This window comes from Alligator mississippiensis, chromosome 3 (assembly GCF_030867095.1).
Source record: "Alligator mississippiensis isolate rAllMis1 chromosome 3, rAllMis1, whole genome shotgun sequence".
Classification (NCBI taxonomy): domain Eukaryota; kingdom Metazoa; phylum Chordata; order Crocodylia; family Alligatoridae; genus Alligator; species Alligator mississippiensis.
The window spans coordinates 181,235,913-181,255,055 of record NC_081826.1 but is presented as its reverse complement, the minus strand read 5'-3'; the positions used below and the strand labels follow the sequence as shown (position 1 = coordinate 181,255,055).

The 19,143-nt window shown below is 40.6% G+C and overlaps 1 protein-coding gene across 5 annotated transcripts in view; it reads left to right on the top strand.

The window, feature by feature from the left end:
- CCDC171 (coiled-coil domain containing 171) overlaps positions 1-19,143 on the top strand; it is a 356,091-nt gene that overhangs the window by 253,208 nt on the left and 83,740 nt on the right. For all 5 annotated transcript variants that reach the window (XM_059724699.1, XM_059724700.1, XM_059724702.1 and 2 more), the window contains one exon: positions 14,297-14,428. In XM_059724699.1, the coding sequence (XP_059580682.1) occupies positions 14,297-14,428 (132 nt within the window). The remainder of the gene's footprint in view (positions 1-14,296; positions 14,429-19,143) is intronic.

Here is a 19,143-nt window from a genome sequence, read left to right as displayed (position 1 = left end):
ACTGGGTCCCCACTTCTTTCAGTTTGAAACAATATGATATGCAGTTTGAAGCAATACCATTCCAAACTGCAGTTCTTAGGCTCAGAAGCCCCATCCTATTTTTTTCATGGAACTTACCTTTTTTTCCATCCTCTTTCTTGTGCTCATTTATTTCTCTAAGTTAGAGGTGTAAGTGAACCAAAGATAAATGTAAGGTACTCCACCTAGGGAGGAGTCCCCAGCACACCTATTGGTTGGGGGAAGACCTCCTCAGCAGCTCAGCAGCTGAAAGGGATCTTGGAGTTATAGTTGACTCCAAGAGGAACATGAGCTGGCAGTGTAATGAGGCCATCAACAAGGCCAATCGCACCCTGTCATGTATTAGCAGATGCATGACCAGCAGATTGAGGAAGGTGATGCTCCACCTCTATGTGGCATTGGTCAGGCCAGAGTTGGAGTACTATGTCCAGTTTTGGGCGCTGCACTTAAAGAGGGACACAGAGACTCTGGAGAGGGTTCAGAGGAGGGCCACTTGCATGATTAGTGGCCTCCATGAATGACCCTATGAGGGGAGGTTGAGGGATCTGGATCTCCTCAGCCTTCACAAGAGACAGCTGAGGGGAGACCTTGTAGCTGCCTATAAGTTTATCAAGGGGGGACAACAGGGAATTGGAAAAGTGCTATTTACCAGAGCACCCATAGGACTAACTAGGAATAATGGGTGCAAACTAGTAGAGTGTTGATTCAGGTTAGACATTAGGAAGAAATCTTTTACAGTAAGGGTGGCCAGAATTTTGAATGGGCTTCCAAGAGAGGTGGCCCTATCACCTAACTTGGAGGTCTTCAAGAGGAGGCTCGATATTCACTTGGCTGGGGTCATCTGACCTCGGTCCTCTTTCCTGCCAGGGGCAGGGGGTCGGGCACAATGATCCTTTGTGGTCCCTTCCAACTCTACAATCTATGAATCTATGAAAGTATGCAAGATCAAACCTGGTATTTCAAAATGACCTAAAAGCACCCAACAGGCAGTAAGTGGCCATTTTCTCTTCTCCCTTAAGCCCGTTTCTTGCTCTCCTTGAAGAGCAATGACTCCCAGTCTTTACATGTGCTCCAGGGTAAGGGGGGGTGGGGGGAGACATTTTAATTAGAGCATCTCTAATTACGGTGCCCACAGCGTTGCATGTGTTTAGTGTCCCGCACTTCAAAATGGTGGTGGGGTGCTTTAACTAAAGTTCATTCAATGAGCTTTAGTTAAAACACCCCCACTGCCATTTTGAAGTGCAGGGACACTGAATACATGTGATGTGGAGGCTGCTGGAATGTGCTAATTAGCATGCATTGGAGCAGATGTCTGGCATGCGTATAGGTGCCCTAAATGTCTAAACAACAACAGTTGAGTCTCAGTTCTTATGAAGTAGAATGGGGAGCCTAAAAGCAGTTGGAAGTTCTGAATTGACTTTTTATCCCTCAGAACATTCATGCACTACTTGTCAATATTAAAATAATTTAGCTTTAAAGCATTTATTAAAAATTCAACCCACAACTGATGCAACAGAATAGGAGGGTGGTAAGGTGGGCCTATGGATTGCTTTAAGAATAGACAATATTAGTAGGGTACCATACCATACTATACTATACCATTAGTAAGTTTACTATACTGGTGAACAAATTAAGAGGCTGTGACTTGGATTTTTACACAGTCTGGTGAGTGGCAAATTGGCCAGAGAGTCATACCCAGAGAGTGGTGGTGGATGGGTCGATATCGACCTGGAAGGACGTGGGCAGTGGGGTCCCGCCGGGCTCGGTCCTTGGACCTATACTCTTCAATGTCTTCATCTGTGACTTGGATGAGGGAGTGAAGTGTACTCTGTCCAAGTTTACGGATGATACAAAACTGTGGGGAGAAGTGGACACACCGGAGGGCAGGAAACAACTACAGGGAGACCTGGACAGGTTGGACAAATGGGCAGAAAACAATATAATGCGATTTAACAAGGAGAAATGCAAAGTGCTGCACCTAGGGAGGAAAAATGTCCAGCATACCTATTGCCTAGGAAATGACCTGCTTGGTAGAACAGAACTGGAAAGGGATCTCGGAGTCCTAGTGGACTCCAAGATGAGCATGAGTCGTCAGTGTGACGAAGTCATCAGCAAAGCTAACTGCACTTTATCATGCATTAGCAGAGGCATGCAAACAGAACCAAGGAGGTGATACTTCCCCTCTATCGGGCGCTGGTCAGACCACAGTTGGAATACTGCGTGCAGTTTTGGGTGCCACACTTCAAGAGGGATGTGGATAACCTGGAGAGGGTCCAGAGAAGGGCCACTCGTATGGTTATGGGCTTGCAGGCCAAGCCCTACGAGGAGAGACTGGGGCACCTGGAGGTCTTCAGCCTCCGCAAGAGAAGGTTGAGAGGCGACCTTGTGGCTGCCTATAAGTTCATCACGGGGGCACAGAAGGGAATTGGTGAGGTTTTATTCACCAAGGCGCCCCCGGGTGTCACAAGAAATAATGGCCGTAAGCTAGCAGAGAGCTGATTTAGACTAGACATTAGGAAGAACTTCTTCACAGTTAGAGTGGCCAAGGTCTGGAATGGGCTCCCAAGGGAGGTGGTGCTCTCCCCTACCCTGGGGGTCTTCAAGAGGAGGTTAGATAGGCATCTGGCTGAGGTCATCTGAACCCAGCACTCTTTCCTGCCTATGCAGGGGATCGGACTCAATCTATTGAGGTCCCTTTCGACCCTAACATCTATGAATCTCTAGCCTGCAAGGAGCCTGCTTGGGGTGATTGAAGGCAGGGCGCCCCATGTTAATCCGCGTGTGCACGCATGTGGCTGGCATGCGGCCAAGCAGGATGGTGGGAGCAGCCCTGGCAGCTGGATGCAGGTAAATCTATACAGAGTGGAGGTTGGAGGGCCAGGGCTTGGAGACTGAAAGGTGGGCTCTGTGTGTGTGTGCATGTGGCAGGGTTGTATGGAGGGGAATGGATGTGTGAGAGGGAGTGGGTGCCTGCCAGTGCTGGGGCTCTGGCAGAGCAGGGGGGACAAAGGGGAGAAGCCTGCTTCTCTTGTGGGGGGAACAGGATCAGGGGAGCCCTTTGAGGGAAGTGGGGAGCTGTGTGGCTGGGCTGGCTGCTCTAGGGCTGGTGTCAGGGCAGCTGGGAGACACTGGCTGGGGGTGGGGGTATGGCTAGGCCACCTGGCACAGCATGGGAGCCCCAGCCCAGATTAAGGAGCGCCACAGGCCTCCACTGTTCCTCCCTTCAGCCTGCACTGGGGCTGGACTTGCTCCTCAGCTACCCACATGAGCTAGAGCCACCACAGCCACTTTGCTCTGGCATAGTTGGAACAGGAACATCTAGGAGCCCCTTCCAACAGAGCTAGGCAGAGCAGGGGGCTGTGGGGTTGGAGTGAGGGCACAGGCAGGGCTGGGGGGCATGGATCAGGAGTGCAGGGCACTAGCAGTGCCAGGGGGTTGCAAGTAGGGAGTAAGGGGTGCCAGTATAGTACAAGGGTTACCAGTAAGAGGGGGTGTGGATTGGGAGTGAGGGACATCAGCATAGTCCAGGGGGGTGGGGGACTATGGGTTGGGAGTGAGGGGCACCAGTAGGGCCAGGGAGCTGTGACTTTATTTTTGTTTTACATTTAATTTCTGCGGCAATAACACTTGCTATTTACTATAACAGTTTGAAATGTCCAAATGTCCTGTCCGTCCGTCATCCCCCCCTCCCCCCCCAAAAAGGCCAAGTCCCGGAGGACTGGAAAAGGGCCAACGTGGTCCCCATTTTCAAAAAGGGGAGGAAGGAGGACCCAGGCAACTATAGGCCAGTCAGTCTCACCTCCATCCTTGGCAAAGTCTTTGAAAAAATTATCAAGGCTCACATCTGTGAGAGCCCGGCAGGACAAATTATGCTGAGGGGAAACCAGCACGGGTTCGTGGCAGGCAGATCGTGCCTGACCAATCTAGTCTCTTTTTATGACCAGGTTACGAAACGCCTGGACACAGGAGGAGGGGTGGATGTCATATACTTAGACTTCAGGAAGGCCTTCGATACGTTATCCCACCCCATACTGGTGAACAAGTTAAGAGGCTGTGACTTGGATGACTACACAGTCCGGTGGGTGGCGAATTGGCTGGAGGGTCACACCCAGAGAGTCGTGGTAGATGGGTCGGTTTCGACCTGGAAGGGTGTGGGCAGTGGGGTCCCGCAGGGCTCGGTCCTTGGACCGATACTCTTTAATGTCTTCATCAGTGACTTGGACGAGGGAGTGAAATGTACTCTGTCCAAGTTTGCAGATGACACAAAGCTATGGGGAGATGTGGACAAGCCGGAGGGCAGGGAACAGCTGCAGGCAGACCTGGACAGGTTGGACATATGGGCAGAAACCAACAGAATGCAGTTCAACAAGGAGAAATGCAAAGTGCTGCACCTAGGGAGGAAAAATGTCCAGCACACCTACAGCCTAGGAAATGACCTGCTGGGTGGCACAGAGGTGAAAAGGGATCTTGGAGTCCTAGTGGACTCCAAGATGAACATGAGTCGGCAGAGTGACGAAGCCATCAAAAAAGCCAATGGCACTTTATCATGCATCAGCAGGTGCATGACGAATAGGTCCAAGGAGGTGATACTTCCCCTCTATCGGGTGCTGGTCAGAACGCAGTTGGAGTACTGCGTGCAATTCTGGGCACCACACTTCAAGAAGGATGCAGATAACCTGGAGAGGGTCCAGAGAAGGGCCACTCGTATGGTTAAGGGCCTGCAGACCAAGCCCTACGAGGAGAGACTAGAGAAACTGGACCTTTTCAGCCTCTGCAAGAGAAGGTTGAGAGGCAACCTTGTGGCTGCCTATAAGTTCATCACGGGGGCACAGAAGGGAATTGGTGAGGATTTATTCACCAAGGCATCCCCGGGGGTTACAAGAAACAATGGCCACAAGCTAGCAGAGAGCAGATTTAGACTGGACATTAGGAAGAACTTCTTCACAGTTCGAGTGGCCAGGGTCTGGAACGGGCTCCCAAGGGAGGTGGTGCTCTCCCCTAACCTGGGGGTCTTCAAGAGGAGGTTAGATGAGTATGTAGCTGGGGTCATCTAGACCCAGGACTCTTTCCTGCTTATGCAGGGGGTCGGACTCGATGATCTATTGTGGTCCCTTCCGACCCTAACATCTATGAATCTAGGTGCCCTGGTTTTTTTTTGGAACTGGAAACATGGTAACCCTAAATATTAGTAACTGTGGATAACTGTGTTATTATATAATTAGTAACTGTGGGGTATCATTAGATTTGGTCCAAGTGACAGCATTCATTACTTTATGATGATAGGTTTAGGATGTGTAGAAAATTGGTTTACAATCTAGCTGCTAGTATCCACTGGGATAAAAACACCCATTGTAAATGGCATAAACTGGTAGTCTTAGTGGAAAGTCTAAGCGTTTATATCAGCCCTATAAACAAAGGCCAAGCTTTAATGTCTAAAGTTAGATACCCTATTTGGGCTCGTAAATAAAATGGGCGCTTAGCAAACCTGTTTCGTCCTGGCTTTAATGGGATCTGTGAGTGTTCAGGACTTCTAAACATCAGTCATACTATTTAGTAGTAAAAATACTGATTTGAGTGCTGAATTTTAGCCATTCAGATTCGAAAATTTTGCCCTATATTTGTTTCACCCATAGGGGTAATTTTCTTCATGTAGTATTGAGACACTAATTGGCAGACAGAGAGAGAAAGGAGGGCTGGGTGGAAGGGAACATGCTGCTATTGCATGCACAGTTCCTGTTCTTTAATCTCTAGTGATGTTAATCTGTCACATACGCAAACCTAAGCAAACAAGAATGCATGTGCAAAGGAGCAAACAATTTACAAAGGAAACAGTTTAACATTTTATGATTTTAAATAGCTTCTCTAAGGCATTATAATATGTAACAAGCTAGACTGTCAGCTTGATAAAAATGTTATATATGAAAAACAGTTTTCTTCTCCCTCCCTTTTCCTCCCTCATTTTAATATTTTGTTAATGACTTTTAATGAATGACATTTTAGTTTTTTTCTAGTAATCTGACTTCCTTGATCCTTGTTCCTAAAGATCAGTTGTGCAGGACATACAGGTGTTAGCACAGCTGGCTTGCTGATGACAACTCTGTCCATATAGCTGTCTAGTGTGTCATCACTCATATTGTTCAGTGTCATTCTGACCTAGCCAAGCTAAAAATGGTACTCCAGCTCAAGAGGGATTTAAAAACCTTGACAAACTAAAGATAAGACATTGCAGAATGTCATATCCATGTGCTTAACTGTTTTTAGTTTAGACTTATCTAAAAATTAATTCCAGAGCTCATCTGTCTTTTGGAAGTCTAAAGATTTTTGCATAGTTTGCCATAAGTAAGGAAATCTCCTTGTGTGGAGGACTGTGGAATTAGTTCATGCATTAGCCATTATTTTCTCCAGACGTGGGTTCATTTCCAGCCCAAGGTCATTGAAATCCATTCATAGGGGACATATAGTGCACATCGTACAACTACAGCAGAGCTTTGGCACAATGGTTAGTGTTTGCTAAAGAGGCTCTGGATCAAATTAACATCTCTCCAACTGAGCATGGATTTTTTTTTTTAAACGTAGTAGTATATAGAAGCCTGGATACTACTCCTAAAATTCAGATTGTGCTGTTCTAGTCTGACAGTTAATCCTCGAGTTTTTAACTGGCCTTTAAAAAAATCCATCAGTTTATATGAGCCATGTCTCATCACACAACTGCTGTTTATCCAGCAATTCACGTTGCTTAAATAAAAACTTCTAAATTTTGCTTTAATGTTGTATTGTAAATAAATATGGATTTGGAAAAATAGATTGTGCATAGCAACAACATAAAAATAAGCCCTTTAATGTGTATAATATACAACAGTTTTTAACAGGTTATCAATTAAGTCAAGTACATGTTTCAAATGTCCATTTGGAAACAGTGCTATTTAAAAGATACTAAAGAGCACTTTTTAAGATGTAAATGACTATAATTTTCCCCTGAACATTGTCATTGTGGCTCTGCTTCAGGATCTCTACATGCATCTCCAACTAACCTTTTTCCCTGAACCTCCACCCAATAACCAGAAATAGACTGTCCTTAGGTTGTCTGGCAGCTTCTTCATTTTGTGAGGGTTTACAGGAGGATCTCAGACACTTCTGTGCTGTATATGTGATAAATATCCATGTAACTGTGGCAGTGAGCTCAGAAAACTTTTCTTCTCTCTTCTTACACTGTATCACTGTATGCATGTTTAGTCTAATTAAGATTTCTTGCATTTTAGTGCACTTTGTTTTTTGGTCTTTTAGGGTGCATCTACACATTTATTAATGTGCTTTTGCTAAAGTGCGTTAAATTTAGTACCTTGATTGTGAGGTACTAGAATAGTGGTCAGTAAATTCGATGGCCAGTCCTGTACTAGTGCCCCTCGCTCCTGACTTGCTACCCCCAGACCCTAGGCCACTGGTGTGTGGGGTGGTGGGGGCAGGGGAGTGTAGGACATGGGGGGCCCCAAGCAGCCCCTTGCAGGCTCGAACTCTGCCAGCCTGCAAAGGAAAAGCCATGGTTTCCCATTATTTTCTCCTTTAAAGTTTCTTGATCCATTTTTAAAGTTTGTTTGCAACCCTTTCATATATTCTTGCTATCCACTTTTGGGTCACAACCCATGGGTTGAGAAATGCTGTACTAGAAAAAGGCACATTAGTGCAAGCATATAGGTTTTTTGTGATGCTTTAATTTGCATAAAATAGGCTAATGCACATTAAAATGTATGTGTAGATGCTCCCTTATTTTTTTTCTGGATTGTATTAGGCTCTGTGCTTTTGTACAGCTTGACTAGATTGAGTCCCAGTGTTGATCTCAGTCTGACATGCTTCTGTCTTGAAATACTCTGTGAAGACATCTCTGTAAACTCTGCAGTAAAGAACCCTGTGTCATGCTGGTTATCTCCTTCACATCTGCTAGGCTGGCATTTCTGTACTTTGTGCTGTGTTTCTGATCTGAGTGATCTATGTGGGCTATGATAATTTAGGAAAGTCCCTTGGCTCTGGGACAGAAGTTGAATAGACCGGTTTAACCTACATCAGTTGAGTCTGATACTACATCCGTCCGGGTCTATCTTAAACCAGGTTTGGCCATTTTGAAACCAGTCTATGTGCACTATGGGTTTAGACTGGTTTCCAATCACTTATACTGGTTTATATGCAAGTTCTGCCCCTAGTCTTGAGGAGAGACCTCCTACACTCTTCTCAGTGGCTGTTTCACTGTCCTAATATCTGTGGAACGTTCTGTGACTCCTGTGATGATGAAGATTCAGAGGAGCAGAAAGATAGTTGAGACATGCCAGGTACTCTTGGAAAGACCACGGAGGGCCCTTTTCTGCTGAAGATTTTAACTATTTTCATGACAGTCTAAGCAAAGGGCAAAGGCAAAGCAATTCTTTGATTAGGAGTAACAGCATAATTTATAAATTTTGCTTGTAATAGACCTGACATATATAGAGTTGTGTCTCTCTTGCCAAATCACATCTTTCAAAAATATTCAAAATTTTGTTTAATTCACCCTATATTAGGATGATTACTGATCTCTATTGCCACAGAAACTTTAATCTGTAGAAGATGGATTTTAGATGAAAGACTGACATGGCCTTTGGAGCAGTTATGGTATTCCCTATTTGAGGGTGAGGTTGGAAACCAACCAAAATCCCTGAAGCTTTTATGAAATTCAACATGAAACATATATGATGTTATTTACTTTCTAAGTATATTTATTTGTCAAATATAAAAGTACCGATATTCCCTCCTTCCAAAATGAATAACTTGCAATTTTGCAAGTCAAACAAAACAACTGATTACCTCACCTACTAACAAAAGATATTAGGTCATTAAACACAGATGTGATTTTTTCCTAAATATTTGCTTCCTTGCTATCTAGCCTATTGCACAGTCTCATCAAAACAAATTCAGAAACAGTCTGTATTTCGTATCCACTTACTTCACTTCTTTGAATTGTGTGAATTCAGATAAAATGGAAAGGACCTAAGCTGGAATTGTGCCGTGTAGCCCCATTGTAATCACTGCTTTCTAGATGTCTTCAATTCAGTACTAAGAGCTCGTGAATATTCTTAGAAATGTGAATATATACTGACAGCCTACTCAGAGAACTAATGTTACCAGCAGATAACTTCATGTATATTCACTTTTGATCTTTTAGTCTGATATAGTATAATAAGGAAATGATATAGAACAAGCATGCAAAAGTTAAGAAATGTCAAAAATAACATTCACATAATTTTAACTGTGCCCAAGAAACTCTTTAGTGCTATGATCATATGTTATTTCTCAAATTGTATATATAAACTAGCAGATTCTGCACACATGCCTACAGTTTAAAATTTTTTATAAATAAAATATTTTGAATTGTAGGCACGTGTGCCGAATTTGCGAGTGTTGTGATCTGTTTGCTAAATAAACAAGCTTTTGTTAAGAAGATTTATGCATAAGATGCGTGCAGAGCCCTTATATTCTTCACTGTTCAATACAGTAGCCACTTTTCATGAAATCCACTTCTCCCTTGCACGTCTCTCTTTACTCTTGGAGTTATCGGCATCTCCTGTGCAGGTAGATTAACCATATGATTGTGGCTAGGGATGAAAGGTTGTTTTTGTTCTAGCTGCCTTCTTTCTGTTCTTAAAAAGTTTCTAAAAATTTTGTCAGTTGTTCACCATATACAGAATACGCAATGATGCAATATGAAACATTTTGGGATGTCCTTCCATAATACATACCCGTTGCTTTCTGTCTGCTGAGTACTATAACCGTTTTGATCTTGGAGGATCATATTTTCATAGTGTTGCCACTGTGGTTTCCCTCTTCCTGTGTGTGTACCATGTGTAATATGCTGTTAAGAGCTATACAAAATAGAGAACAAGGAGATTTACAACACAGTGGTATTACATTTAAACGTGATATATGAATTTAGTACTGATTTACAAAGAATGTGGTTCTGCTGGTTGCCTGCTTAGTAGCACTTACTAATATGAGTAGTCCCATTGTCCCTGCATAAGCAAATGTGGAAGAATTAGGCTGAAAATAAGAGATTAAAAACATTGGGTTTTCCAAAGATTGGGTTACTTAATGAACAGTCGTTGACCAAAGCAGGCAGATAGGCAAGTGCACCTTCGTCTTCACTTGAAAATCCACATATTCCAGTCCTTTGTCTCTGTTGAGAAAGGTATAGCCTATTATACCAAATTATGCATTTGGGGGTAGAGGGTGGGGAGGGGGATGGGACAAGAGTGTGAGCAGTAAATAGGAACTAGAAGGGTAATTAGGATACAGTGAAAATTATTCCACATGTGAGCAACACAGAATTTTAACTTCTAATTTTAGACATGAAGGTATTGAACCCTGTATCCCATTTCAGCACCAATCCAAACCATTAATTTCAATTTGTCTCAGTATAATTTTGATATGAATTCATCCAGAGTTTCTTGATTTTTCAATTGATTAGTTATGACACTTACTGACTTTTCCCCCCTTACTAACCCAGATAATTTAAAAGTTAATCAGACTGTCATAAATCATTGTTCAATTGTTTCAAACTGTTTTGGAGGACTTTTTATTTTCCTTAAACTGTGTGTTATATTTAAGTCAGTTTTTTTGCTACTGAAAGGCCCTGATCCTGCAAAACTTAATGTGTTCTTAATTTACCTGTTGTGCTGATGTTATTCTTTACTTATGGTTTTATAAGCCTGCTTAACTTTCAAGATCTAGACCAAAGACACTTGTTTGTTAGAACTAGAAACATACCCAGAGTCTGAGCTACAAATGACTATAGGGAGAAATCAAGAGAAAAATTACTTTCTCAATTCTTTTTCCCAGTGTAGTACAATAAAAGCAGCCTTATGCATTTTTAGTCCTTTTAATATACCTTTTGGGGATAGACCTTCAGGTCTCGTCCAGCACTATGCTTTGTGTGTGTGTGTGTGTGTTTAAAGGGAAGAGAATTATGGTATTTGGGGCTTATTGCTGTAGTTTTATCAGACAAAACATCTTAATTTAAGCTTTGTATGTAGATCCTGTCTAATTGGGAAGTGGTCTGTGATATTTGTACTATGCAAGAGGCTATACAAAATTAAATAGTATAATTACCCTTTCCACTTTCATAATATTTCAGTAAAAAAATCTTCGTTTTACAAATTTCTCTATCAGCCTTACAATTTTATCCCTAAATTTATCCTTTTCTGAAATGTTGTTTCTTTTTGCAGTCTTCCTAGCAAGACAAAACAATCACTTTCTCCATCATTTTAGCACTCTCTCAGGGGGGAGAAAAACCTCCCCCAATGTTCTGAATGACACTGTAAATATTTTTTACTTATAATTTAAAATGTTGAAAGAGAAGTGAGTCAGATTATATATAGGCCAAATAAATATTTATTTGGACACGCACACACACGTACGCATGCACACACATGCACGCGCACTGTCATACCTTGTAATAGGTGGTTAGTTGAAAGTTTGCACTAGTTTTATTGTTAAAGATGTTTGCATAGCATCTGTCCTGTAATAAATAAAGGAGTACAGTCCTCTGCATTGCCATTTAACCATCACAAATACAATATAGACAGCTTTCAACTCCTTGGAAAGGAAAGGTATTAACATGTTATCTAAACAAAACATTCTCCTTATACAAGCAGATTGAAAATGAGATATCTTTTTAGATCTATTTTTTGAATGAGATATTTTGATTTGTAATCTTAGTATCAGAAATCATACATGTAAGCTGTTATATTACTTTTTATGGCTGTAATATTAATGATTTACATTTAATAGATTTAAAAAACATATAACTAGCTTTATTGTCCAGTGAGTGTCAGGCCGCAGTGGTGAAACATAGCCTAATATTAATAGGGTTAAAAGGACCTCCACTGTCTGTACTATATGTGCATTATACCTACATTGCTTATACATTGTTTTTTTCCCCCTAGTATTAGCAATCTGGTTTTGTACTTTGACATCAGGGATTTCCCTTGTGAGTTTTGTCACAGAAAAAAGAGAATCATCAATATCGCAGTTAAACTTGACTTTCAAAGCTAATAGTATCTCATTTGGGGGCTCAAATTTAATAAATTTTCTTTGATTCTGGGTGAGTTTTTAAACATCAAACAATGAATTGGCCAGGGTGCAGTAAAATATTTAGATCTATTGACTATGGTTCAGAAGGGTAGAAGGCAAAACACTGGTGGTTTGATGTTGATAAATTCTTAGTACCTTAATCCACATTAATGTTTTCTTTTATCTGTGTGCATATTGGCAACACAGAGAGCCTGAAAACATGGCATATATACGCTATAAAAATTTAAATCAAATATATATTTAAAATAATGTGTTTGTGTTATATTAAACAAGGTTAACATCTGACCAGAATTACACATACTGACAGAAGACCCTGGAGAATGTTTGTTCCGCAGGACTGTATATCCTAAACCTAGTGCACTGTGTGTGGAAAAAAAAAATGTGTGGAAGACCTACTCTGTTATAAAAATTGCATTATAGTGCATATGTTTGGCAGTCGCAGGTATTGACAGGAATTCTTTAGGTCAACCTGGGAAATGTAAGGCTCCCTATTCCCATAGACTTTGGGAGGGAATTAAAAATAACACATCTCTGGTCCTCTGTACATTTACTCATGCACACTTGTTCAATCAGTCTAGATTCAAAATGCTGTGATGTTGTTTGAGATACATTCACCCACGTAATCAACAGCATTAAAAAAAAAAAGCAATTTTGCAAGTGGTTGAATAGAAGAAAAAAATATTATCTAGGACTTAAAATCAGTTTGAGTGGTTTGAATTTAGGGTTGATATGATATTTTGGATAGGCTGAGCTCTGAGTAAGAGAAGCTGCCTAAATTTATCTTTGTAAGTATTGTTAGTAAATAGTATATGTGCTTCATTATTCAGTAGTTTCTGTATTCCCTTTCAAAACTATGCCTTGCTATAAAAGTAAAGTTCAGTGATTCTTCTGATGTGATACATTATTGTTTTTAACAAATATAACTTATGTCCCTAATTCTTAGTATATATGTATGTTATTATATATAGATATTACATATACTCAAGAAGTAAATCTATTACTGCTCTAAGAAAAACATATTAATAACTGCCTTTTATATAAAATGCAATGAATAAAAATATAACAGTGTATACAATATATAACACAAATATATGGTATGTGTTTGTGATCTAATAATAAATACACTCCACACTATGTACTTGTGTTAGCTGGAGGCAAAGCATACTTTAAATTGATAATCAAAATATTTGTCCTGATGTGAAACAATAGTGTATTTGGAGGATTAAAGAGGAAAAATATTTCACATGTTTATATTGCTGAAAATTTTACTTGTGTTTTTATCATCCACATAGAACATTATTTTATATAATGAATTAAGAAAACGTTCTTGCTTAACCAGTAGGTGGCAGTGTGATACCAACTGCATATGGTTTCATTTGTCGACATAAATAAGTAGAACTTTCACATTTATAGTGTAATTTTTAAAAAAAATTATTATTATTATTATTATTATTTTTACCTTTCTGGAATACTTAAAAAAAATCAAATTATCTAGAGTTTGTGAAAATACTACCAGTTTTCTCTCCATATCTTGTTTAGAAAGGAACGCAACAAATATGACCAGTACTGGTATGTATTCTTTTGTGAATCTGCAGTATGAAATCTAACAGGCAGTGCAATTAACAGAAGGAAAAATCCTCCGCAGGTAGATTTTGGTTTGGTTTTAGGAAAGATTTTAAATTTTGTTCTAGAGTTCAATTGAATTTGTAGTAGCTGAACCTGATTATGATGTAAAAATATCTCTCTGCAGCAGTCAAAATCAATTTATCTTTCTTTTTTCCTGGGTTGCTGCACAGTACTTTGTTATCATAATGGTTCATAGTTTTGGGATAACAAACAATTATTACATTTTGTATTCCTTTGATTAGTTTTTTTTAGAAGGGATGAATCTAAAATGTGTAGGTGAGTTGGTCTAAAGCCCATGGTGACTCTTCTTTCTTTCTCATTTCAGTCCAGAGGAGGATGCTTTTTCTTCTTAGCATTCTCTCCTAGCACTCTGAATTAGAGATTTATTTGCAACGAAAAATCAATTAGTCCTAAATTTATTCATGGATTTCAGGTCCAGCGATCAATGCAAGTCCACTCAGTGGGCTCAAGGGGACCCAGTTCATCCCAGTTAATGTGTCTGAAGGGGAATTACCATTGATGCTGTTTTTTTTCCCTTTAGGTCAGAGATCAGATCTCGCTGTCACGGACTGCGGCAACCAGGAATGACTTCACCCTGCAGCTACCCAAACTGCACCTGGAGACCTTTGCAATGGAAGGGCTGAAGGGCGGGCCAGAGGTTGTAGCATTTCAGGTTAGACTCTAAATAACCTTATTCTACAGCTGAGATGTATAGAAAAACAAAATAGCTCTACCTGTGAGGAACAAAAGCTTCAAAACTGTTCCAGTCAACAACTGGAAAGAGATCCAAACTAATCGCTTTACATATCCTTGAATGAATACAGTTCAGGGATAATCAGCAGCTTTTAATACTGAAGATGAAATATTAAATAATTGGGTGAACATTTCCCCCAAAATGCAAAATAGGTTATTTAAAAAAAGTAGTGTTGACATAAACCACCTTTCTTACATAATGTAATCTAAACCTAACAGAATAATATAGAAAAACAGTATTCCTCTGTTTCTTATAAGCTGTTTAAGAATGTTTTTACTCTAACATTTAAGAAAGATTGAGACATTTAAACTATCAAGGAATCGTATATTTTAAAGCAGTACTAATTTAAAGGGAATTATTAATTTTGAATAATCAAGCAGAAGAAATATTTTGTCCATATAATCCCAGATTTTCATGTTTCAGATCTATAAAGTATTAATTTTTAGGAGGGGGAAACAAAGGAAAATATTATTATGTACTAAGAAATGACCCCATTTTAACTCTCCAGAAGTTGGTTGTGTAGTTTTTTTTTAGCTTGTTGAGTTTATTTATGTACACAGTATCCTTTAGTCTTTTTAAAATCATTCAAAATGACTTCATTCTTGTTCCACATAATTGTTAAAGGCAGAAGAATTCTGTTTTTTGAATGAGAGAATGGAGAGGATATTGAATAAATCTTTCTGTTAGTGTGCTCCTATATATGGGGAAAAATATCAGTCTTGTGTAAATTGTAGGGAAGTTCGCTGCAGACATTGCATAGTGTGTGTACACTACAATTTAATGCAGTATAAACTGTATATTCTATATAAAGTATGTCACTGCTGTGTAAGGGTCACAGAATTAATCACAAACATTAAGGAAATAGTGTTCAATCTGAACACTGTATCCTGCCTTTGTACAAATGCATTATGGTCAATTTTGTTAATTAAATGATTGTATAACATTTTTTGAACAGTATCATATAGTATAATGCACACAGATTTTTTTTTTTTTGGAAAGTTAATTTCAGATAGCTTGTATTTGGAAGGAAAGAAGGAAAGGCTACAACTGTAGAGTAGCCACTCCTCAATGTAGTGATGGTCACTCATTCACTTTTGAGGCTAACAATGAAATTCCACAAGGTTTCTCTCTTCTAAAAGAAAGCCATGGTAAAACAAAGCTGCTGCTTCTTTAAAACTGCTTCCTTATACCTTCCTGATTTGATAGCTTGTTGTAAGGCCACCTTTCCTTTCTTTTTCCATCCTATGTCCCCAGTAATGCTATAGAACCAGTTGAAAGACAGCTTGTCCTGTCTTCCTGTCTAGGAGAAGGATGAATAGGTATTTAGGAGTATGACTAGGGCTAGAAATTGGTGTTGCATTTGGCCTTGGATAAGTTATGCCTATGTTTGTCCTGGAATAAAAATATCCTGGGATCAGCATATACATTAATCACCATTCTAACCAGGGCTTAGTCAGCAGCTGACTGCGGTGCTGCTTTTCTACCATTGGTTCAATGTTGCAATCCTGGGATAACTATAGAGATACTTTGCAGTATCTCGGGGCAAAATGTTACTGCCTCTTATCCTGGAAACATTTAGGATTTATCCTGGGACAAAAGACATAGATGTCTGTTTGATTGCACTTTGTTTCAGGATAACATGGTTTATCAATGTGTGTGTGTGTGCAAAACTTCACTTCATGGCTATGGATTGGGTGTTATCTGAATGGCTAACTGATTATGTGATTTCACATGTACATGCTTCCAACCATGACAGCTATAGTAGTACCTGGTTATTTTACATATAGACCACCTTTGCTGCTTATCCCAGTGAGATTCTTAGGGTTTTCTTTGTAATTGCGTTTATTCAAAAGCAATTTGAAATAGTATCTTTGACATTAAAGTCAAACTTTGTTCAATTTACATGAAGTATTTGTTTATGGTGTACCTGTTTGTCACGGGCGGGGTCCTACAGGAGGACCGTGATCTCAAAGCCCCCTCCCCGTGCCAAGTTGGCCCAAGGGCACCCTCAGATTCTCGCCTGCCACGTTTTTGATGTTTCAGTGTATTAGGGAGGCTGTCTCACATCTCCTTGGACACGGTTACTTCTGGCCTCATGAACTCCCGGACTCTTCATGGGTCTCACTCTACGATGGGTGCTTCAGGGGCACCCTAGCCTTAAGGACTATGCGTGGCTCCAACCACCCCTTATACCACACCCCAAGCCTTGCAGTTGGAATAGACGTTGTTCAGTCTCTCTGTCTACACTCACGCCCGCCTCTTGGGCCTTCTCGGTACTGCTGCCCCCTCCTGGGGCTCTCCGTGCCCACTCTGGGCCTTCTCAGTCAGACCGCCCTCTCTTGGGGCTCTCCGTGGCCGCACTGGGCCTTCTCAGTCAAACCGCCCTCTCTCGGGGCTCTCCATGGCCGCACTGGGCCTTCTCAGTCAAACCGCCCTCTCTCGGGGCTCACCGGTAAGCTGTCCCCTTTTCTGGGGCTCGCCGTGCCTGCACTAGGGCTTCTCAACCGCCCGTCTCTGGGGCTGGGGTCTATGTACCCCGTATGCAGTGCCCTTACTGGTGCTGGGGTCCCCACACTGCTGTGGGTCCCCTATGAAGCCTCCTCCAACCCCTAATAGCCTCACCCAAACCACCGGTGTAACAAACAGCAACACAAACTCGAGCCTCCTGGCTATAACTGAAACATAAGCCACCTGGCTATAACAACGTTGCTCAAGCATCTTAGAGCTGCCATAAGCTGCACCTGTAGTCAGGCTTCTTCCTGCATCCTGGCTTAGGGAGCTCCTGCCTCTCTGGCTGCTGGCAGGGAACTGCCTCTGGCCTCCTGCCTGTGATTTATATAGGAGCCAGGCCCTGCCCCTTTCAGTCAGCTGACCTCCTGGTTGCCCTGGCAACCCACAGCTGGGCTCCTTATTCCCTGCTAGGGCTCTTTCCCCGGCAGTTTCCCCTCTTTAGGAGCAGGGCACCTAAGTGCCCTGTGACACTGTTAATTGAGTTTTAATTTCACAACATGATACAAAAAAAATATATATTTATATAAGGAACCTGTCCTGAAATTATATAAGTAGCAGTTACTCATTAAGTAGTCCTGTTCTGCCAATACTAGACAGTCATTGAAAAATTTCAAGAATACTGTGATCCATATCTGAATATCACTTAAGAAAGGTGTACAAGGTTTTTTTCCATTTACAAGAAATCAACCATCAAGGCATGAAGGTATCTAGCTACAAAATGAAGATAAATTGAACAGTTAACTGGTTGACTAATTAGAAACCCAGTTATTTCTGGAATGATATAATGAAATGAGGATCAACCCAGAAGGCACTTTTTCCATGAAGAAGGATGGACATATACATATGTTTAGAAAAGCAAAAGAGCTTCCTTAAGAACCTGCATGAAATGTAACTTAGCTGCCAAGAATATATTTAAAAAAATGTATTTGTAAATTTTGGTCATAAAGTAAAACCAATCTTACAAGACCTTGAGAGAGTAATTTAAGATGGCTGATGCATGGAAAATGACTGAATATCTTCAAGCAGCAGTCCTTATTGTTTCTATAACACTGAATTTACCCTATGCGTTGTGTGATTCGCTAGTAAGGACATAGACCGAACAGTATTATGCACAAATGTTGGTAACACTTAACTTAGTGTTCATCTGGCTACTGAAACATGTGAGCTGAACCAAGTGCATCCTGTTCCAGCCTTGCATAAATGTAAACATCAAAGAAAAGAGATCGACATGTGAATCTTTGCAGTCAGTGCAGGTAATAGGATGCAAAAGACACACGGAAACAACCTTATGATGCTGGCCAAGGTTGAGAGAGGTCTTGAATTAAATTAGAAAGATTACTGTTTGTTCGGAACCACTCCTCACCTAAAAAGAGCTGTCAGATTACACATGAAGTAGCAATGAAATCTGTTATAAGTCATAGTTTTTCAAGTTGTTCAATAGATGTCCACAATGAAAATAGGATCATTTTGACAATACTTTTATCATCTTTTGAAGCACACCATAGCAAGCTGTTACTCTGCAGTCATTACTAAGAGTAAGGGTTTTTAAAAATAAAAAAAGAGATAGTAAAATGCCATATACACCATTTCATATGGCTTTGAGGGTTTCAACCTTTGAGGGTTTGTCTTGCAGGAATAGAAGGCATTTAAATAAAACAAAAAAACCTGTTAATTAAACACATCCCAAATATTACCAATACTATTCTACTGCAAGTAGAGGTAACACACACACACACATTCATTAGTCATGAAAAGTACTAGGACCACCATGCTTGGTTGCAATTGTCACCTCTGTGTTGGACATGCAATAGGATAATGCAGAATTGTTTTGAGAGCAGGGTGTGACTATGGAATTATGCAGCCACTGAAGTTCAGATATGATAGTTTGTGGCACATGCAATTAGAGACGGAGTAGTCAATTCCTTTATCATGGGCTCACTCTTGGCCTCTATCCAAGAAATCTCTGTTTGCATGTTCAACTAATTGCTTCCATTAATTTATAGAGGTGGTTTTGAGCTGGTATTACATTGAATTTGTATGTTGATTCCCTTAAAAAGGAGTATTTGCCAATGGCCATTGAAGTCTGATTCTTGTCACGTTATATCAATATTAGTCCCCTGTAA